The sequence below is a fragment of the Pleurodeles waltl genome, chromosome 3_1, assembly GCF_031143425.1.
Source record: "Pleurodeles waltl isolate 20211129_DDA chromosome 3_1, aPleWal1.hap1.20221129, whole genome shotgun sequence".
NCBI lineage: Eukaryota > Metazoa > Chordata > Amphibia > Caudata > Salamandridae > Pleurodeles > Pleurodeles waltl.
This window is the reverse complement of record NC_090440.1, coordinates 1,627,260,959-1,627,284,114: the sequence shown is the minus strand read 5'-3', so window position 1 is coordinate 1,627,284,114 and position 23,156 is coordinate 1,627,260,959. Positions and strand designations below refer to the sequence as shown.

The 23,156-nt window shown below is 40.9% G+C and overlaps 1 protein-coding gene across 1 annotated transcript in view; it reads left to right on the top strand.

Moving 5' to 3' along the window:
* The window catches only part of ABCB11 (ATP binding cassette subfamily B member 11), a 443,062-nt gene that overhangs the window by 161,557 nt on the left and 258,349 nt on the right, over nucleotides 1-23,156 (top strand). Inside the window, exons 4-9 of the mRNA XM_069225280.1 lie at nucleotides 4,717-4,764; nucleotides 4,863-4,917; nucleotides 8,007-8,248; nucleotides 8,914-9,001; nucleotides 11,607-11,740; nucleotides 19,687-19,858. Of these exons, the coding sequence (XP_069081381.1) occupies nucleotides 4,717-4,764; nucleotides 4,863-4,917; nucleotides 8,007-8,248; nucleotides 8,914-9,001; nucleotides 11,607-11,740; nucleotides 19,687-19,858 (739 nt within the window). The remainder of the gene's footprint in view (nucleotides 1-4,716; nucleotides 4,765-4,862; nucleotides 4,918-8,006; nucleotides 8,249-8,913; nucleotides 9,002-11,606; nucleotides 11,741-19,686; nucleotides 19,859-23,156) is intronic.

The following is a 23,156-nucleotide window of genomic DNA, read 5'->3' as shown; positions in this document are numbered from 1 at the left end:
GTGATTCCAGAATTGCAGACGGGGACAGTTGTTGCCCTGGCAATGCATCAACACTGGAATGCAGTGATTAGAAAGGCTGGGCTATTGGTTGACAGGACACCGCAGTAGCTTCCTAAAGAGACAAGGGTTCTTCACTGAAATTAAGTGCGGAGAGCTTTCTTCTAGTTGTTTAACAAATCTTTACAACATTTTCAAAAAAAGTGTGCTGATGATTTTTGTTGCACATGGGAAATTTCAGGGTGATCTGTCAAGCGGGGCTGAGAAAAAGGGGGATCAAAAAAAGTGTGTTTTCCATGTTAATTTTCATAGGAGTTTTGAACACGACTATAGCCTGAACCGCTGGGTGGAATTACACCAAATTTGACAGAAACCTAGATTTTGGTCTGCTGATTTGTTATTGTGTAAATTGACTCAGTAGTTTTTGATATATCAAAGAGAAAAGAAATTTGTATATCTCGGGCCACAGATCTTTTGTGACGACTTCGTGAATAATGTGGTTACATCACGAATATGAATGCCAATGCAAAGCCTGTGATCGGCTGGCCACAACCTGAGCAGAGAGTTGGGACTGCCATTTTGCCTCACTCGAACAGTCCCCATGGCTCAAAACAAATGGAAGTAAGTGGCATAAGGGGTTAGGTTGGATGTGTCCTATCCCTGTGTATACAATTTGTGACAAATTTGCAAATATCTAAAAATAAAATGTGCATCCACTCATAGCCCCACTCAGGCACTCATGCACCCACTAACACACCCATTTAGAAACTCATGTGCCCACTCACAGACCCACTCAGACACTGACACACCCACTGAGACAATTACACACCCATTCACAGACCCACTCAGACACTCATGCGCCCACTCACGGACTCACTCAGAGACTTATGCACCCACTCACACAATCACTTAGAGATGCATGTGCCCACTCACAGACACACTCAGACACGCACCCAGTCAGAGGCTTGTGCATCCACTCATAGACCCACTCAGACACTCGTACACCCACTCACAGACCCACTGAGAGTCTTGCAGACTCACTCACAGACCCACTCAAAAATCCATGCACCCACTCACAGATCCAGTCACAAACTCATGTGCCCACCCACAGACCCACTCAGACAGTCACACACCCACTCACTAACCCACTTAGATACTTATGTAAATACTCGCAGCCCCACTCAGACATTTCCACACCTACTCAGAGACCTAGTCAGACTGTCACACATCCTCTCCCAGACTCACACAGACACTTAGACACCCACTTATGGGGTTACTCTCACACCCACTGTCACACCTAGAGATACCCTCTAAGACCTACTCTCACACCCAGGCAGATACTCTCACACCCACTCTCACATCCACATAAAGCCTCTCACACCCAGACACTCTCACACCCAGTCTCACACCCAGAGACACCTTCTCACACCTATTATCACACCCAGAGAGACAGGCCCTGGGGCCAACTCCCATCACACACAGCCAAAGGCCTTGCACAGCGGGTGGTTGGATGGTTAGGGAGGTTGACAGCAGGGACTGGCCAAGCACACGGCCAACCTGTGGTTAGATTTCACATAGTAATGAAAGCTACTTTACCTTAAAAAACGCAGAAATTCACTGAAAAAAGGTTACAGGAACATTTTATTTAGGAAATAGAATTGAAAAAACACAGAAATTCAGTTAAAAAACCAAAGGCTACAGGGCCATTATAGTTAGGTTCTGAATTTACTTGCACAAAACCAGAGAAATTCAGCAGATATATTTAGAGTTATTTCAAGTAACTATAACTCGTGGGCTAAAGTAACTATAACTCGCGCCCTTGCCACGCACTGCTAATTACCCCAGATATTACACCACTCATGACAACTTTTATAATGTCAATATAAATATCAATGAAACATTAGAAGTCCAATTATTGAAAAAAACTGTGCATGGTGGGAGCTAAAGTGCTTGTGCTCTCTCCCTTAAATAGTAGAATTGGCTTCCACTCAATTGGCACATTTAATTAACACATAAGTCCCTATTAAAATGGTACTACATGTACCCTGGGCATTTATATTAAATGCTAGTAGTGGGTCACATGACTAGATGTAGCTGGTAGTTGGTTTTTGTGTATTACACCCAGACAGTGAGACAAAGGGGGTATAGGTGTTGGCAGGATGGGCCATCTCTGAATTGATAGGAAGGCGGAGCTGTTTATCTACCTCACTTGCACATCACAAAGACTCTGCCTCAGCACACAGAGTTTTACACTGGAAATTTGTGCCCTCAGACAGGCTGGGCCAGGGAAGAGAGACAGGAAATTCCAGTTACAGCTGTAGGGGGAGGGCTCTAGAAGCTTCTCCCACTTCAAAGGGGGCACCAGGTAAAATTACTGAGCCCTCATATCCAACTCTTCAGTAGACTCCTGGACCTGTGGATACTGTAGAAGAAGGGCACTGGTGCTGAAGGCCTGCCCTGCTTGCTGAGAAGGAAAAATAGACCTGCACCCTTCATCCCAGACCGAATTGACTACGTGTCAGCTGACTGATCTCCTGTTAAAGCTACAGGGACATAACACGCTCCAGAGCCCTCCCTGTAACTGCCCAGTTTCCCTGCTGCACAGGCATGTGCCTGAACCTGCAACTTGACCTGCCGGAGCCCTGCTGGTCTCTTCTGGAGTGAGGCACTGATCCCTAAGTGGTGCCTCTCCAGGTGCTGGCCACTGGACTGGCATCAGAGACAGCTCCACCTAGTCTAACTAAAGGCTCCACCGGATCCAACATAAAGCAACATCGAGCCCTGAAAAGCCTTGCCTCATAGCTGCCAGCCTCATCTGAATTGATATGAAGCAACTCCAAGTCCTGCAAAGCCGTGCCTCACATCTGTCAGCTTCATCAGAACTCACACAGGGTGCCGCAAAACCCCAGGAAGCCTCAACAAACAGCTCATTGCAACCGACAAAAAAGTGATGCAAAGTTTTGCAGCTTCACCAGAACCGACGCTGACAATGAGAAGCATTCAGACTGCGCAACAAGGACATAAGGTGTAATCCTCAACAGCAAAAAGAACAAGTGATGGACGGAATGCTGAACAATGTCAAACATTTACCCCCAGTACAGAGATCTGGGCCTAAATCCATTGTTTTTTTGCCACAACACTGTTCCAGTTTGGACCCAGCTATATGCAAATCAGTCTTGACCCTGTTCCCAATTGGAACAGTCCAGCCTGAACTGCCAAGCCAGGTCCTCCATGGAATGGAAACAAGCATCCTTGGACCAGTTTCAGGGTATCACCCTTCATCAGCCAGGCTAGCTTGATTCCAGTGGCATGGGGAGCACGGGACCCACGTCTGGGCATACCCTGCCCACTTGGGGCGACAAATGCAAAATGAACAAGTGATGCATGGAATGCTGAACAATGTCAAACATTCACCCCCAGTACAGAGATCTGGGCCTAAATCCATCATTTTTTTGCCACCCACATCGTTCCAGTTTGGACCCAGCTATATGCAAATCAGTCTTGACTCTTCCCAATGGGAACAGTCCAGCCCGAACTGCCAAGCCAGGTCCTCCCTGGACTGGAAACAAGCATCCTAGGACCAGTTTCAGGGTATCATCCCTTCATCAGCCAGGCTAGCTTGATTCCAGTGGCATGGGGAGCACAGGACCCATGCCTGGGCATACCCTTCCAGCTTGGGACGACAAATGCAAAAAAAACAAGTGATGAACGGAATGCTGAACAATGTCAAACATCCACCCCCAGTACAGAGATCTGTGCCTAAATCCATAGTTTTTGTTGCCACTTACGCCGTTCCAGTTTGGACCCAGCTATATGCAAATCAGTCTTGACCCTAGCCTGGCAGTTGGGGCTGGACTGTTCCCATGAGGAACAGGGTCAAGACTGATTTGCATTTGGCTGGGACCAAACTGGGGTGGCATGGTGAGCAAAAGAATGATGGATTAAACCCAGATCTGTGACTGGGGGTGAGTGTTTGCATTGTTCAGCACTCCGTCCATCATCCTTTTGTGTTGCAATCCTCAACAGGCCAATCTTGGTCCTGTATACGGCCTACACTCCCTCATGGACAGCTTGAACATGTGACTTTGTCCCAGTCGGATGAGACGAGATATCATCAGTTGGCGCTTTGTGCCTTTTGCTGCTATTTTTATCTAAACATTTAGGATTGCTTTTCTTCAGCTCCACTGACTGATTTTTTGTCATTTTGATAAATACTTTATTTAAGTCTGCTTTATTTTTCTAACTTAGTGTGGGAGTTTTCTCGTGTTGTGTTTTCACTTTGTTACTGTTTGTGTACTACATAAATACTTTACACATTGCCTTTAAGCTGGACTGTTTTTGTGCCAAGCAACCAGATGGTTGAGTACAGGTTAATTTGGGCTTTTCTTGTGTTTCACCCTGACAAGAATTAGGGCTGCTGCTTAAGTAGGGTTTTACCCCCCCCCCCCTAACCCAACCAGTAGCTCAATTCCCTACATTTAATATTTATAGTTAGGACGGTTAAGTGTGTGTACATATTGTATTTGTTAAGTCTAAAACGCCTTCAAGTTAATTAAAAATGCAATTAAAGCTCATAACGTTTTACAAACAAGAGAAAAACATATTCAACGTTATTACGCATTAAAAAATACAGGCTTGGAATAAGAAAAAACAATAACAGAATAAAGTAAAAAGCAATTGGAAATTATCATGCATCATCTGACTTTTTTTTCTTCATAGGGGCTCCTATACCAATGGAAATGCATCTACAAAGAAAAAAAAGAAAACGTAAGCTTGATTCTCCTATAATAGCTATACTAAATTGAACACAAAAGCTATTGTTTGAGATGCATTCAAAAGTAATATAATGTTTTGTTTCCTTTAAGGCCTGAAGAAGCCAAGAAAGCCAATCCAAACATTCGAGTTGGATTCTTCCAGCTGGTAATGATACATTGTGTACAAATAAGCATTTTCACAATGATTTCACCATTAAAATGGATTTTGAAAACGTAGCTTATACAGCACGGTGCAAATAGCTTTTAGGCCTTCAGTCACTGTTAAGTGCCACTTTCTAAGTGTATAGTGTGGCACTTTTTTTATGTATTAGCAACCCTGCCCTGTGGCAGGGTTACAGGTTTAGCGGTGACTTATTCATAAACCAAAATTAGGGTTTCCTATATGGCAAGACACTTTTATTTGCTGAGTGCTTTTGCAGTGCCTTTAAACTGCAGCTCCAGGCAGTCATAAATGTTTATAAATAAACACTGGAGCTCACAAATTACATGTCCCTACCGGAAAATTAAACAGAGCAAGTGATTGAAACCTATTTACCAACAGCTTTATAGGACAAGACATACACTGGTACTCAATAGCAGTATCCAATGGAATATATAACACTAAATTCAGGAACGGAATAGGGCCAAAAATGTCAATATAGGGGTGCCCAAGGAGGATAATTTGTTTGCCTCAGCCAATAACAATTTGTGCTGTGTGGTTTTGATTTTCCAACTTCAGTGGATTTACAGTGTAGAAGACCTCAGTATCCGATACAAGTCATAATTCCTACTTGGCTCTACCATATATTCACACCCAATAGACTGCCAGAGATTTGGTCTCCATCAATACATTAGCCCATACAACTTAAATATAGAGTAATACAGCTGAAAAAATGTGTTTACTGATCACATTTCTGCATTTTTCACTAAATAATAATCGAATTTCCAATATTAGATGCAGAGTATGGTTGTGTTGTTATCCCAGCTGTTACTCACCTAAGTGACTGATAAAGTGGAAAGGAGGAAAGAGGGATTGGACTTCAGTGTGTAGTAAGTAATGCGTACACAATGTAGAAGACCTCTTAGTAGGGGACTTTGGCTATACTTCTTGTTATTCTTTGGGATCCAACTGGTTTATGATAAATCTTCGGTACTGGAAATATAATTGCACCCTTCACCAGAGTAAAAAAAGAAATTCGCTAACTATGGGTACGAAAAGATTTCACAGTACTTGTGTCATTTTCGTTAATTAAATCTATTAGTTGACATTCTCTTCCTAAGCTATTAGGTTTATGTCCAATAAACACTAAAGTGGGATTTATCTTTGTCACTAATAACATTATTGATTTAATTTCATGTTGCTGTATTGTTAAACAAATTGTAGGTTTAGTATCGATGGTCATCCTTAAAGAGAACCATTTCACAGACCTATATCAAAACGTGGAAAACAGAACATTCTTGGAATAGGAAACTTCTGTAAAACATCTGGTGTCCGACTTTATTTTCCCTAATAGTACATCAAGCAAGCAATTGGAAGTGTAAAACTGAAGTGGAAGTTGCTCTTAGGATGGTGAAGACAGTGTTAAAGCACATTAAACTAAAGAGAAATAAGCACCTAGAATGCCATTTACATCACGACAGTTTTTCATTTTATTTTTCTTACTACGGAAAATTTAAATGAGCGCTAATCTTCCCAATTGTTTTTAAATGATCCAAATAACATAACATTTGGTAATAAAAACTTCCTCGTCTGTTTTACTTACATTCTATTAGTTAACTCAAATTTGATTCACTTATCTACTTCCGTGAAACTCAGCTTTAGAGTAAATGGTATTAATGATATCATGTATTCATTCATTCACTCATGCATTCATTGGCATAATAAGTTCAGCCTGTGGTTTTAGGATGAGCAATAATTGTATACAAAAAGGTAAATAAACATGACAAAACAGACTATCAGTCATGTCTAAAGTATGATGAGAAAGAGCCACATCACCTTGGAGCGAGATATGGGAACTGTGGAAGTTGAGGTACTCTCGGAGGTGAATGAGCAACACAAGTACTGACCAACAAATGCCTTTGGAGTTCTGTACCAAATTAGATGTCTGAGTTGCTAAAAGATGCAAGCGTGAATGTTCTGACCTCCTAGTCTTAAAACCCTCTGATAGCTGCCTATTTGCTTTTAAGGGGGTAGGTCACCTACAAGGAGAGCTACAGAACGAAAACAAGACTTTCTGTTCTTGGAGCCGTTGGATGTTGCACAGTTAGCACTAGAGATACTAGATAGCAAGCCATGGATAGAAGCAGCAGCTACACGTGACAATCTCGCAATCATGCAGGCATCCTTGCGCCATCATGCCAGGGCGTCTGCGTTGAAGGGTGTAAATGCTTATGCATGGGACGATATCCCTTCCTGCACATAAACAATCACTAATGGTGATTTGGCACTTCTGTGTGCGCTGCATAATGCAGCACACACAGAAGTGCCAAAGCGTTATTTTGAAATGATTGTTTATGTACAGGAAGGAACACCATCCTGCACATAAACAATCATGTCTGGCATTTTGCTCTTTCTATGCATGCTGCAGAATGCAGCACACATAGAAAAAACAAAAAACGAGGAGGAAAAATGTATTCCTCCTCGTTGCACATTGCTAACGCCACCCCTGGGTTAGATTTTGGCACTGCCTCAGGTTTACAAAAATTCGTAAATCTGAGGCAGCGTCAAAATGCAATGGGTGTTGCTGTGGCACACTCACAGCAACACCCATTGCAAACCCCTTCCATGCAAAGGGGTGATTGTGAAGGGTTCGTATTTACAAGGTGGAGTTAAGCCACAAAAAGTGACTTAACACCACCTTGTAAATACAGCGGAGGGCATAGCACCACCGGAGCGTCACAAAAAGTGACGCTCCGGTGGCACTAGGGGCTCATAAATATGCCCCTAGGTGTTGTAGATTTCTGATTGTTAAGGGAGGTGAGTTTGTATGTCAGGTAGGTCACCTGAAATACAAAATAAGCTTTTTGTGGGAGGAGCAATGAGATAACACCATGGATTCTTTAGTCCATTTGACAGTTCTTACTGGGAGGCCAGTTTCTTAGCATGCCTGTTAGGAGCATATTTGTGCAGTTCAGAGCATGTGCTGCCTGATTTGTGCCTACTTTATGTAATTCATTTGGTTCATAAAGTGTGTGCTATACACGTCTTTAGCCAAATAACTTCATAATCACTAAAAAGATACATTTGTCTTCCAGTTTCGATTTGCTTCCTGTTATGAGATTTTCCTGATGGTCTTTGGTAGTTTCTGTGCAATGCTTCATGGGGCAGCTCAGCCATGCATGCTGCTAGTGTTTGGAATGATGACAGATACCTTCATTATGTATGACATCGAACTGCAAGAGCTTAAAATCCCAGGAAGAATATGCGTTAACAACACCATTGTGTGGGCAAATGACTCCCTGAATCAAATTGAAGAAAACGATACAATAAGCTGCGGGTAAGTGACATTTTGTCCCAGTCAGTTAAATCAATTATCTGAATGAACTCTGTAAATGTATTCCTCTAACTGTGAGAGCAAACTCAAGAATATCATTTTTTAATTCTAACTCTTTAATATGCAGATTTTCTCAAATCTTCATTTTGTCATTGCTTTGTACTTGTTCAATTTTTCGTCAGTAAATATGTCTCACTTAGAGAAATTAATCATTTAGATGTGGATGGTAAAGGGACAGGTGCCAAAAATTTGCAGTCATCCCACCCACCCAGCTCTCACATTTCCCACCTTATTTAAAGTGCGGAGATAGCTGGAAGACCTGCTACAGACGCCACCAGTGCTTAATTAGTAAATAAAAACGTGCCGGTACCTAAAGCCGTCCTCTTAAACACGGGGCTGCTGCAATTAAATATGCGAACACGGAATACTGAAGCAGCTCAATCCTGAAGGCATCTTCGGCCTCTTCAATCCATTTAAAGCCACTCCCTGCCCCTTCAGCTCACTCTTCCAGCTTTCTGCTTTCTCGTTTTTCTCTTCCTCTGTCCGCAGTTAATGCTTGAGGCGGAAAAATAAATGTCTGCCCTCAATTTATTGGTGTATAAATTAAATGGTTTAATTGCTGTATCTGTATGTGCAACAATATAATATCTGCTAATTTCCTTTCATAGGTTGTTGGATATCGAAGCGGAAATGACCAACTTTTCCATTTATTATGCAGGAATTGGCTGCTCCGTACTTTTTCTGGGATATTTTCAGGTCAGCATTTTATCACCATTCAATATATGCTGAAGGTGGTAGTTAATGACTGTTGCATTATGCCGAAAAACTAGAATTAAGGGCCCAATACAAGCCTACTGGGGAGAGGAGATAGTGGGACTGCGGATACCTTTACAGCCAGTACCCCCGCCCCTCCCAATACCGACCAATATGACTTTCTGGGTCTGAAATCGGGGAAACACCATCGACAGCGATGCACGATTCCAACCCAATTTCCGTGCACATTTCACATCTGCTTTACCGAGGAAGGAGGAAGGAAATGTGAGGGGTACTTATTAGGTGGCTGTATTCGGGCGAGGCCTGCCTCACAATGAGCCTCTAAGTCACTCCTTCCAGCAAATGAGCAGATATCACATTTTATGCTGACAGACATTACAATCAGATTTTATCAGACCACCCAAAGAAGTACAAGAAAAGTAATGCGCCCTAGGTATCTAGACCCCAAAGATGCCTTCTTTGGATCTGAGTAGTTGTAAATGTTGCATATTTGGGCCACATCGTGGGTCTGAAGCCAAAATCAGTAACCATGACTTGAAGGAGCCTCATCCACTCCGGGACCATAGGAGGAGTGGCACTCTACCCTCAAACTCTTCAACTTCAAACCACAGAGCTGCCCAGGAGTGTGTCTCAGCAACACTGCTGCTGCTGCTGGTGAATCATGCAGTGACAAGCAAGACCTCTCATCTTTATGCAATGCCTAATGTACACAATTCTTAAATTAAAATATTTCGTCGTAAAGCACAATTATTCAGCTAAATAATATCTTCACGGCTGACACTCATAAAACCCCTATGAACCTATTTCATTGCGCAAACATAAGTAGATGCATGCACACAAGCAGACTGGTGCACCGTGCATAGTTAGGAGTAATGCTGGCAGATATTGGAGTAGTGAGCTCTGGCCTGTAAAAGAGAAAAATAGACTAAGTAGAAATACTTTGTCTGCTTGTAGACAAAGAAGACATACTTTAGATGAATAGAACCTCAACACAATAAAGAAAAATACCGAAACAAGCATCATCAAACAAATGCCCACATGATATTGTTGATAAATAACAAACAAATAAAAAAATAAAACATTTATTTTAATAGGATTGTTGGAGCTTTTCTAAATTCTGCTAAAGCAACCCTTTCACCATACTGCATCCTGTTTGATGCATTTGCACTGTTCCCACGAATCAACCTAAGTACACTAATCTAATTTTTGACCTCCAGTTTTAAATGCCTTCACATTCACTGAACTTTTTTACATTTTCAAATGTAATTGTTGCTTCTTTATTTTTATACACTTTATAAATCTGTTAATATTTTTTAATTTTTGAGTAGGTGTCGCGGACCCCCAGTGGTCTCCGGACCACAGGTTAAGAAAAACTGTGTTAGTGTACACCCAGAGAGAAACAAAATCGTCATTACATTAGCTGTTTTCAGTTTCATGCGTATGATTAGTCTGGTGTTGCATTGCTTTACATGTTCTTACCCTCATTGTGTTACTTCTCATACAATCAGTTCTATTGGTTCTAATATTGAGGCTATTTTAGAGCCTCATCTTGGGTGCCACACAAATGCACTCATTAAGAGTGGCCTCCTAATTCCGGTGGAGTCGGTAAGGGTAGTTACCAGCCACATTAGAAATGTGAGATCATCTTGTGTCTGCAGATCAGCCTATCTTAATTTGTAGATTTCAGCTGATGAAAGTAGCACCTGAAATCTCTATGTTCAAATCTGGTTGAAATGGGGAATTACCAGGGACTTGGTTCCGGAATTACTGATTCCTCGGTAATACCGTATTTCTAAGGGGATCCACAGGGTACAACTTTTAATGGCTTTGATTTTACCCACTCCCAGAGTTACCAGTACCTCACTATTTGTAACACCAGGTGTGAGGATAATCGGGCCATTTTCCAGGCCTCTCAAAATGACGGCCTCATTGTCATATCGGGCGTATACCCCCAAATAACACCTCCACTGCATCGCCTGGTTACAACATCGCTTCAAAAACAATTTGGAGCATTATATCGTCAAATCCAAGTAAAAATAAAAAAGTTAACGGCTATGTAATTAGAATTAGAACATTCAGAAACTAAATTACAAAAAAATGGCTAGGGCTTCTCTACCCATTCAAAAATTTGTAATGCACCACAATGTACAGGAGTCAATGTGGTGACTATGTGTTGTAGAGGCGCACCCTGAAATAAACTCAGGCACACAAGTTTAGGGCAATTTTTAAACTTTGCTTAGATAATAGATTTCTTACAAATTGGGCTTAGTTCCATTTTTTTCCTCCTGGTCATATCCGGAGGAAATTGGTTTGGAAAAACAACGTAGTAATGTAAATACTGTGCAGAAAAAAACAGTTACAAAAAATTGTTTTTGCAGGTTATACCCCATAGCATGGTGCAAAAGTTGGAACTGGGGTCAACAACCAACCAAATATTGTGTTCGAAAGGTATTTGCCAGGGCAGATTCTAACCCGGCAATCAGGAAGAAATTGTTAGTCTCATTATGTATATATTTTTTATGGACAACACCTGTCTGTTTGCATGCTATTATGACCTCCCATTGATGTTTTTCTCTGATTTGTGTAGATATGCTTCTGGGTAACTGCTGCTGCACGACAAGTACAGAAGATCCGGAAGGCATACTTCAGGAAGATCATGAGAATGGACGTGGGCTGGTTTGATTGCAATTCTGTGGGTGAACTAAACACACGGATGTCTGAGTAAGTTACCATAATCAAAATAGACACCCATTTTGTATACCATTTATCCTTAATGTTAAGTACGATAATTGGGTCTTGGTGGTTTTTAATGGCAAAAAAAACTCTAAGGTCGGATTCACAAACCACAGGAAAGACTGTTGTACTTTATGCAATAAGTAGTGTCTACATACCTGCTTTAGGTATGACTTTTTATGATTCACATCCATTAACATAAGTAGCTGCCATATGTTTCAGGCTATTTAAATTGCACATGTTTATATAAAATAATATATGATTTACATACTTTTCAGTATACTGGTGCTTGCTTTGATGGCTGTCAGACCACCACATTATGACCGTGGCGGTTCGGCCACGGTCAGACCGCCAACACTGCCAGTTTCCCTCTGGAGGGACTGGCGGTGCTGGCAGTCCTAATCACCCAGGGCAGCGCTGCATGCTGCGCCTCACTAGGGATTACAACCCCCCTCTCCACCAGCTTTTACATGGCGATTGCACCGCAATGTAAGAGCTGGCAAGACAGGGTGCCCTTCGCACTGCACTTCAATTATGAGCCGGCGTCAATATTGTGGGCTGTTCCCCGCTGGGCTAGTGGACAGAAACTCTGTTTCCGTCCGCTGACCCAGTGGAGCACTTGTAAGGCGGGCATACTGGCAGCAACCTGACCGTGGGAGTTTGGCGGTGGGCTTTTCCACCCATGAAACTCAAAATTACCCCCAATGTGTATAGAGCTAAGAAAATCCACAAACCAACTTATTTTTAAGAGTTGGTTACTATATCATTTTCTTTTGATATTTCACCTTTATATGTCATCTATTTCCATAAACGTTTTGTATATAAGGACTTGATTGATACACCTGACCAGTCTTTTTGCAGAACTTACACCATGTAAATATATCTGTTAGCTGAACTCTCTGTAGATTGTGACACTGTTCTTAGTTTTTTGAAATTTTCAAAACTTCAATTTGTTTTGGCCATTAATATGTGCTTTCTATGGCCTTGGCCTCTCTTCTGATACTTTGTTACTTTGGTTTCTAAAGGTCATGCCCTTGGTAAGTCTCTCCACTCGACACGTACTTGCATTCTTTGATAGTGGAAACAATACACTGTATTAGGTGCATATTACTTCTGTTTTTTGTAAATTATGCACATTTTAGGCAGGCATAACTTTTAGCTTTTTTCAGTGCATAATGTTTTCATCCCAGCCAAAAGCTTTGTGAATTTAACAATAGCAGCCTGCTGATTCAAAAACTATGTGGAAGATGCAGGATTGTGGATGCAGACCCCCTGCCATGAAAGTAAGTCAGTTGGAGATGCTATACAGGCACTAGTCCTTTTACTGAACCCTCAGTCCAGCGAGATAGAGGAGGAACCCGGTGCCTTTGTTTTGGCAGTTTTTGTGAAGCGTGAAGTAGGATATTGGCAGCGGAGCACTTAACATGAGCACCAGTTACATTACACAAGGTCAGATTCATTTTTTAGGCACAATGAGATTAAGTGATTTTCCTAGAATCACTGGATGCTGAGTTGATGTTGTGACTCAAACCTGGTTTCCTATTACAAAGTTGGCAGATCAGGCTGTGATGTTACACCCTCTCCTCTAACGCCTTAAACACATGGTCTCATGGGAGTTCTCACACCATCCTACGCTGGATTTATCTAGATCCTTTCACTTTCGATGTCCTCAGTGGCCACACAATATGGAATATTGAAAAGCCTGGATTATTCTGAATCACTTAGTATAAATTTCAGTGATTGCATGTTGTCACTTCTTTTTTTAGCTCAGCTGTGCCATTACAAAATAACTCAAACCCAGGCAAAGCAGTTTTGATTTCACCCCCAAAGAGACAGTCCAGACCAAACATATGTCTCATTCCAATCTTAAAGAGAACACCGGAAACCCAGACGTGATTTGGCCATATTGGCTTTATCGGTGAGGTGCAGATTTACTTCCCACTGCATATCAAGTCATAGAAATACTTGAAATAATTTAACGGCGAAACTGGGAACACTCCATTTCTTCAGTTTAGCTGACGAGTGCCAAAGCAGTCAAGAATCAACCAGTTGTAATTGGGCATGCCATTCTCATTGATGAATAAAATGCGCACTTTGGTATTTGTATTTAAGATGTCCAGACCAAAGGAAGGGAATGGCTGAATGAATGAAGAATTGTTTAAAGATGTTTGATAGGCATCTTTTTGTTTGAGCAACACAAAGGTGAACTCATTCTTCAAAAGCAAGTCTAAACGTTGAGTACAATTAAGCTGGCTCACTTTTTGGAAGTGCAAACGCATAGGTTGACCAATGTATTTTTACAGTTTACATTCTCTGGTTGGTTGCTAACTCAGAAAACCTTCTCCCACTATTCTCCTAAATCCTGCAGGGAACATTGACCTTGACTTACTCTTGCTTGATTCCTCTCCTTTCTTCAGAGTGACCCTCTTCTTATCTTCCATTCTCTGAATATTTTTTATTTCTGAGAATAGCCTCCTCTCAGTCTCATGCCTTCCTCCCTCAATCCTTATTGAAAATTCAGCAGTTAGCAGATATCTCATTTCGTATAAAACAACCTCTCCTCTTTAAAACTGTATCTCTGTAATATGTCAATACCTAATCTTCACCAGCCTATCTATCTCACCAACCATTCACCTAAACTACATAGCACCCCCTTACGACTACACCTATCTGATATTAATATATCACAAAGTAACTGGAGTAAATGAATGCACATTTTCTGGAGAGCCCATGATTAATCACAATAACCACTAGACTAAACACTAACCTTGTTTTCTGGAGTACTTTACTACACACCCTGAAGCGCTTCAACAACTCATCAGGGGTTGTAAGCGCTATATACATCCATTTGCCAACACATTTACAATATTTTGTTTGCAGCTTTTGCCATCAGTTTGACTATTTCTCTGTTTTGTAACTGCCCAGTCAGGCCAATCACACAAGTGGGGTAGTAAGATAATGCACAGTGTTGTGCTACATGATGGTAGCAGAGTTATACTTATGTGCAGGTATAGAGATGATGCTCTTATATCATGGCAGTGATGTGTTAGGGATACTGTTGTGCAGTGTGGTGTTCTATTTTCAAAATCACAGCCTTCAATTGTTTTGTAATAGAAATTGCGGTCATTTTATGGCTTTCGGTACCTAACACCCAACATGGAAAGGTATTCTAAATACCCATTAACCTAGCATTTGCATTAGGTTTTCATTGCTGAACATGGTTGCTTGCAGAAGTGAATACTAGTGAGTGGGGAACTGGTTACATCTGTGATAGGGTTAACCCTTCCTTGTGCTGATGAATGCTTGACAGATCTTTCCAGTCAGCAGCGTATTTTTGACAAACACCATATTTATGATTGTGGGTATTGTACAGCCTGAACTGCTTGTAGTGAGTGTTCTCTGTTTTCCTCTGTAAACTATCTGGGTTTTACTGCAACACATTCACCATTTATCATTGGTGTCAATTTCCTATGCATACTTTTAATTCTCGTGTACCTTGCTTGAGGGACCAGCATTAACAAGGCTTAATTCCTAAAAAAAAAAATATATATATATATATATATATATATATATATATATATATATATATATATATATATATATATAAGTGCCAGGGCCCAGAGTGTTTCTGTCCAGAGGCTACCACTCACTGATACTGGTAATACTGTAAACCTTCATCTCAGGTGTCAGCCACTGCATTCAGCTATAGGCTGCTATGGTAGGCATACAAGCATCAAATGGCAGTTGCTGATCTTTTAAAGTGGTGGAGTATTACCTGTCTAACTTTGCATCGAGTGGAGCAAGCAACGATGCCTCTCGCAAGGGGAGTTTAGTGTAGTTCTCACCAGAAAACATGTTCAAGATACTGGGATGCAGTAGTGCATCTTAAAGCACATTTTCTCATAAATTTACTAGAAAGCTCTAGACTTTAAACGTGCTCTTATGAAATATTCCAATACGTTCATTATGTACCAGCTAATCTTGATCCAGAAATGTCACAGGTTCACTGGCACTAAGATCATTTTGAGAAGATGATGGCAAAATGGTACACTTTTAGCACAATTTCCTAAATAAGTGTATTACAAAAATGGACATACAGCAGTGTAGCCACTCAGGTTATGAAGAAGAGGGGTTACAAAAATATTATTTCAGACACAAGTGATGATCAACTTTCAAATATACTCTATATAATAAAACAAACACATTTGTCCTGAAATACCAGTTTTTCATTCTTGATAAATGCATGTTTGGGGACCATACATCAATTTATAATTTTCATCAAATCCTCATGGTTACATTTCTCTTTCTTCTTTCTCAATTTTCTGCCTTTTATGCTTGACCACCAGCAACCAGTGGAGGGCATCACCATGCCATATCTATCTTATCCCAAACATTACCATCATTATGCCAGGAGCACCACTTATCACACCATAGATTCCCACCTTATTTTCAGCAGGGCAACCATTAATGTTTGGCTTGCAATACTAGGGGTGAATGCCATAACACCATGGATGTCACCAGTTTTCCAAGAATTACATCAATAAGGGGGAACCACAATTTTGCCAGAAGTGGGCACCATTGAAATATGTACCAAGAGTTACCACCAATTTGTGAGGAGACCTATATTGCCAGGAATGGGCACCATCATATCATGTGTGGCCCCAAATTCCAATACTTATTTCCACTATTAAGGAGCCAGCATCAGCATGTGTGACCATCATTGGGGGACCACCATCATCACATGTATGCTCACACACACATATGCTCACACTCCTAGGAACATGCAGAGATGACGCCCACACATATGCAAACACACACACACACACACACACACACACACAGACCCCTGCACAGCAAACAGTATTGAAAAATAGTTTTACATTAGTTTTTGCTGGTGGCTGCACTTATCCCACTCTGCTATTTCACCTCAATAGCGGGTAAAGGATAGCTAAAGATTGGATGTATGGCTATTTGGACAGGCAGGGAGCTAGAGTAGGCCTAGACCTGCTTTCTTTCTGACAGCACAGAGTCCTATGACGCTGTCCATTTGAGCCCAAGGGCAAGGGGACATCTGTAGGATAAGATAGGATGGGTTGCTGATTTCTGAAGGGTAGATAGAGGCTAGGGACATAGCAAAGTTTGTAAGAAAGAGCAAAGCATATGAGTGATTCACAACAGGTGGACTGGAATGTAGGAGTGGTCTAAGACATTCAGGAATGGATAGACAATCTGGACTCCATAGGACAGAACCATTACTGTAGGGTTAGGTATTGGCCTGTTTTACATGGAGGCTGAGACCCATCTAAATTCAGGGGTGATCCAGGGAGCACAGGCACATACTTCCAAACCAGTGCAGACTGGACAGGCTATGTCTATGCCCAGGAAGGAGAGTATCAGATTGGCCTTTTCTCAGTTCAAATCAGCCAATGGGGGATGGCCCAGCCATCCCAATACTTCTAGAGATGTGTGTGGCCCAGGAAAGAGTTTTCAGCATCATGTGGCTTGGGTGCCAGTGCACAAGTGAAATTGTTACTCTGTGAAAAATCACTGTGAAAAAGTATGTCTCAGCAGTGTGCTCCTCCTGACAAGGGTGCATTTTTACGAGGACTGAGACCCTATGTACTTTAGATAATCATTGAAATGTAGCCTAACATGGTTTGCCAATTTGAAAGATAAATAAAGCACCATGTGAATTAAGTTCCAATCCTCTGCAAAAAGTGCCAGTGATTGCTATGTTGTAATCTGTATCTGGTGTCTTTGAGAATGGAAACTGTAATCTTTCCTCCCTCTTAATATTTTTCTTGATGTGGTGTATATAGATGCAATTTCAGATGTACTTCGAGTGATGCATCCTTGGGGCAATCCATAACTCTAACCTGTGGTCACCTAATTTGTGTGAGCATGTTTTCCATGTGGTGCAATCCTGCATCTGCCACTTTTACAATTTGGCAACAATCGAATGTGTGTTGGGTCCCTCTGCTATGGGTTTGATGTTTTAATTTCATAATACATGTACTAATGTATGAAGTGGAACAGAGCTTGGAGCGGAAGATGAAACATTTTCGCTAACCCTTGGTACTTTGGCAAGAGCAGCAAGCCCTTCCACAAACAAAATGCATGTGCTGCATTTTCAACAATTAGCTATGCAAGACCATTGAAAAATAAAGAATGTACAAGGTAAAATCAAAATTAGTTGACGAATGACAATTCAACAAGAAAAGTGCCACAAATTAAATCAAAGGATCAAAGATTATAAACGAAACAAAAAGACCCCACTGGAAAACACTGAAAAATGATGTTTATTAACATTCCATAAATAAGGAAAAAATAGTGAAAAAATGTCAATGTCCTTTGTGTGGCGGACTGAGACCTTGACACACTCCATGTCCAACGGCCAATGAACACAGTCAAATTTAAGCTAATGGTTGGTCCTGCCAATAGTGTACTTTAGGGCTTAGAAATTGTTCTGGAAATTAAAGATATTGTGTGCTGTAAGTCTTGAAACTGCAGCAGGAGAGGGCTCAATAAGGTCAGGTATGTTGATTATGCATTCCTACTGCAACCCCAAATTTTCAGCCTAACAACTTCAGGGTGGGAAAATGTACTGAATAGAAATAACCACGGGTATGTCTTGGTAGGTTGTTCAAGTACATTATTTCTAATTCCAAATTTTGTGTACAAGTTCTTGCATCATCGCTGCCCTGCAGTCCTTAAATTGACAAATTCTGCTTCCCAGACCATTATCTACCATTTTTAGTTGCAAGAGGAATCCCACAAATCCACTATGAGGTCCACAAAAATCTTCATTTCCCATGGGTCCATGGTAGGTCCTCTCGGGAGAAAACACCTACCCTCATGGTCAGGAGTGAAGTTCATTGTGGGCAAAAATGCTTCATTTGCAGAAGAGTAAACCCCTGTTTTGATCTTGTACAAATATGTGAGCAAAATGCTAAAAGAGAAATTCAAGACATACTTAAAAATGACTTTCTCTAAAACTATTACTGCAAGGCATAATTTCTTGAGTCTAGCTTTCAGGGAAGCTTTTGTTCCTTCTCAGTTCCATGTAGATTCCCTCCTGGGAGAAGGGTCAAGTAGTGTGTTTCAAAGAGTAAACTGGTCATTTATTAGTACTGAGGTCTAGCCATTCCCAATACATCTTTCATTCATTTGCATCAAAATGATGTACTTCCAGTTTTTGGGGATGTTCTTTTGCTAACAAAACTATACCACAAGTCAATTTACCCACACTCTAAACTCTAAAATCTGAATCTCTTTACTGACTCCACCCCTCACTTTATTCTGTAAATTCCACTGGGTTGCAAAGTTGGTTGCAGTTCCTTATCAGCCTTAATTGTGTTTTTGTAATGCACTTACCTATCAAAGTTACGTATTAAAGGTTCGATTATATTCATACTGTAGTAAAGTAGGAAAGTGCTGATTAGAAGGACTGTTTGAAAGAATCTGTAACATATTATCTTTTAGATGTAAATGGGAGAAATCAATCCTTTAGTCAGTTGTTGACAATATTCCCACGTCTGTATCTTCTAATGCGAGAGCCTGGTATACTCATGCACTTGCCTAACCATCGAGACAGCTGTTGCATTTTGGGAATAAAAACACCTATCCCTTTAAATAGAGCACATATGTCTGAACCTGTTCAGCATGCCAAAGTTGTTGAGAAGAGCAAAATACCAGAGGTTTAAAGCAAATACAAATAGGAGAGGGGGAAGAAAGTGAAAAATAGATTTGCATATAATTAGGTTTTCCCTTCTTTCACTGGAATTGGGTACCTGTACATAAGTATTAATAATGGTGATGAGTTCCACGCCAAAAAATGCCTTTCTCTTTGACCAACACAAGATTGTGTATTCTGCTATGCAGGGAATGGAAAAACAATGTGTTAATGCAATCAAATATTTCCACTTCCTTTGCAGTGACATTAACAAAATTAACGATGCAATCGCTGATCAGGTGGGGATCTTTGTCCAGCGCTTCACCACTTTCATTGCTGGCTTCCTCTTGGGATTTGTCAGTGGTTGGAAGCTCACTTTGGTGATCATTGCAGTCAGTCCTCTCATTGGAATTGGAGCTGCATTTATGGCCCTTGTAAGTATTTATTTGCAAAGCATGTGGCTGGTGTGCATGACTCAATGCAAACTATACGATTCTCCTATGAGGTGGTTGTGAGACTGTTGTTTCCTTAAATTCTAGGTTATGAAGTTACACAAATGTTTGTGTTCAAAATTCCTAACATTGAAGTGAAACTGATTGTTTTGACATCAGAGGTGTAAATAATACAGCAGGTGTGAAGTCTAACCTTAACATGGGTGAGATTATAAAATCTAACAATGTCCCACATTCCCTTCAGAAAACACAACAGTCATATTTGTGTTATGCTATGTTATGCCATGTTTTGCAGATTTGCAGACTGCACTATCACCCGGAAAGTATCCTGGCACTGAGCAGTGTCAGTTTAGCCAAACCTATAGCCTAGTGAGACGACCTAAAACAATCCGGCCTTAGCGTCTTGCAGGATACAGTAAGTAAGGAGGAGGCTCTTCTGTGTAGTGACAGGTCATTCCAAACTTTAGGAGGAAAGTAGAAGAAGGTTTGACTACCAGATCTGGTTTTCTGTATGTATAGGATGTTTGTAAGTAGGAGCTTGGGCAAGTAGAAGTTTCAGGAAGTATTGTGAAAGTAGATGCAATTGTTGAGGTGTGCTGGGCCAGTTTTATGTAGTACCTTGAAAGTGTGGGTGAGCAATATGAATTCTGCTTCTTTGTGTATGGGGAGCCAGAATATGTCATAGAGTAGTCCTTCCACTTGTTATTTAGCAAGTGTTAATCATGTAGTTGGCGGATAAACTGCACCTGCTGGGATGTCCTGATTGAATATGAACTCCAACCTACATCTAAATCAGCGTCTGATTGTTGGTAAAGTATGTTTGATATTTTTTTACAGATAGCCACACAGAAGTATATCCTCTGATTAGGCGGTATTTACTTGAAACATGTTACTCATGTTACTTGCATGAAGAATACAGATGAAATATTTGGTCTGACTATGAAAACAAGACATTAAAATAAATGTGAATTAAGCAAGTAATTGATTTTGGTGGTAGGCATTGACAAACTATATAAGGTAGTCCACATGCACCATCATATTATGTTATTCTCGTCAAGTTGTTTTTCTTCCACTTGGCCATTGTTACATGTCAATCTCTTAACCTATTTCTTTAATGTGCCCTGATTGTATTTTCTGTGTAGAAAATATCAAATCCAGCACCTAAGAATTTTAAAGCACATTTACACAAGGACAGTCCATCGTGATCTTTATTTGTTGTGTGGGAGAATTCCCTATATGGATTTCATATATTAATATTCTTCTGGATTCTAGGTATAATAAAAACAATAGTCCAATGTTTCTATTCCTGTTACCATTTTAAGATATATTTTGTGAACATTTCTGTCATTTTTGATTCAAGTCACTGTTTTGCCTCGCCCTGCAACAGGGAGGCATGTCATGGGCGTTACTGTGGGTGTTTCCACGTTACACCCATGCCATTTGACACATTCCCAGATTTACAAAATTTCGTAAAGCTGGGAATGCATCAAAAGCCTACGTCTCCCCAGGAGAGGCGTAAGGGAGGCACGGTAAGAAATACGTTTATAATCTCCTTGTCATTCTTCAGCACACAGAGAAAGATGATAACACCTCTCATGATTGTTTTTGGACAGGAAGGTGTCCCTTCCTGCACATAAACAACTATCCTGCAATGCAGACACCATTGCCCTATAGTGCAAGGGTGCCTTTTTGGCGCATGGCTTCCCATTGAGTGCCAGCGCAGCGGAAAAGGACAGGAATGCACCTTATCATATAGATATGGCACATGCCTGCCCTTTTCTTTTGACACAGGGCAGCGCAGCAAGAAGTCTTGTGGCACTGCCTTGTGCCAAAACCTTGTAAATATGCCCCATAGTTATTAAATCAAATACACAAAAATTATACATTAACTTTCACAATAGCACTATTCACATTGTACAGCAAACTATCTTTACACTTTCAGTATAAAATCTCTACAAAAATGACTTGCATTTTTTTGTCCATCCAGTGCTCCATTGTCTACTTAGGGTTTGATTACGAGTGGGGCAGTGTTTTCTGTGCAGTGTCACAATTACGAATTGAGGGGCTTATATACAAGGACTGACCCATCGCTGCGCTAAGACAGTTCGTAACGCTTTGGGTGCATTGTACCTACAACACGGCACACCATAGTGCAAGCCCCCACAGTGAGGCAGTAAAACTGACAAATCAGTGGGAAGGTAGGCGCAGGGCAACTTGATCAAAAGGGATGCATGACTAAATTTGGGTTTAGGACAAGCGCAAATTCAGCAATGCGTCATGCAACAGAGGTGACGTCTGAGTGACACAACTGCCCTATTGTGTGGGGAAAATGTATAAGTGCAATACTTTGAGGAATACTCACCTTGAACACACTTCTAATGGGCCAGGAAGTAAAGCTGACAAGTCTACAGTATGCCTATGTGTGACATTACATTAACCATAGTCTGCTTATGTGTAACTTTCATCTAATTAGGTGTGACAAACCTATGCTGCTTTAGTTGGTGATATATGTGGTCTCATGGCCCCATGCTGCTTTAGGCCCCCCCAATGTTTAAATAGGGACATGTCTATGGCCACTAACAATAGACAAAATCGTTTATTACATTAATTGGGAAATGTAAAGTGACTTCAGCTGGTCACTTTACTATGTATAAACCACAACGTCATTTCCTACACCTGCGTTACCATGGAATTCTGATGCATTGCAGGCTTAGAGCGATGCATCAGAGAGATGAGTCACAAATGGCCAAACTTGTAGCTACCGATGTTTTTCTGTTGCAAAGAGTGAAGAAAATATCCCAGAAACCGGATAATTAAACGCCAGGACAAATATGATAGTTGATCTGTATGGTTGTGTGCTTCCTTCCAGCATTTATCTATTGTTCATTGGGTGTGAGACATATAACACTAGACCACTGAAATTGACAGGGTTGTATTCATGCCCCAGCACTGCAGGGCATTCCATGTCACCTGAGCCAACAACCAAACTAGATATATCTTAGTATAAACCCTGGTAGGTTGTGATCAGAAGACCTTACTTTACATTATAATGCTAAGTTACATAATAGGTGTTTTTTTTACCTAGCAATTTATTTACCACAAATGGTAAAAGGCTGATTAGCTCATGCTAGGATTTGAACTGGTGAGCTGTTAGTCACAAATCAACTAGATGGGAAAGACGAAAGGGACAACATAAATAGCAAAAGATTCCAATGATGGAGCTTAATTCAATTACAGTTAACAAACCAGAGATCTATTTTACATTTACTTGAATAAGACA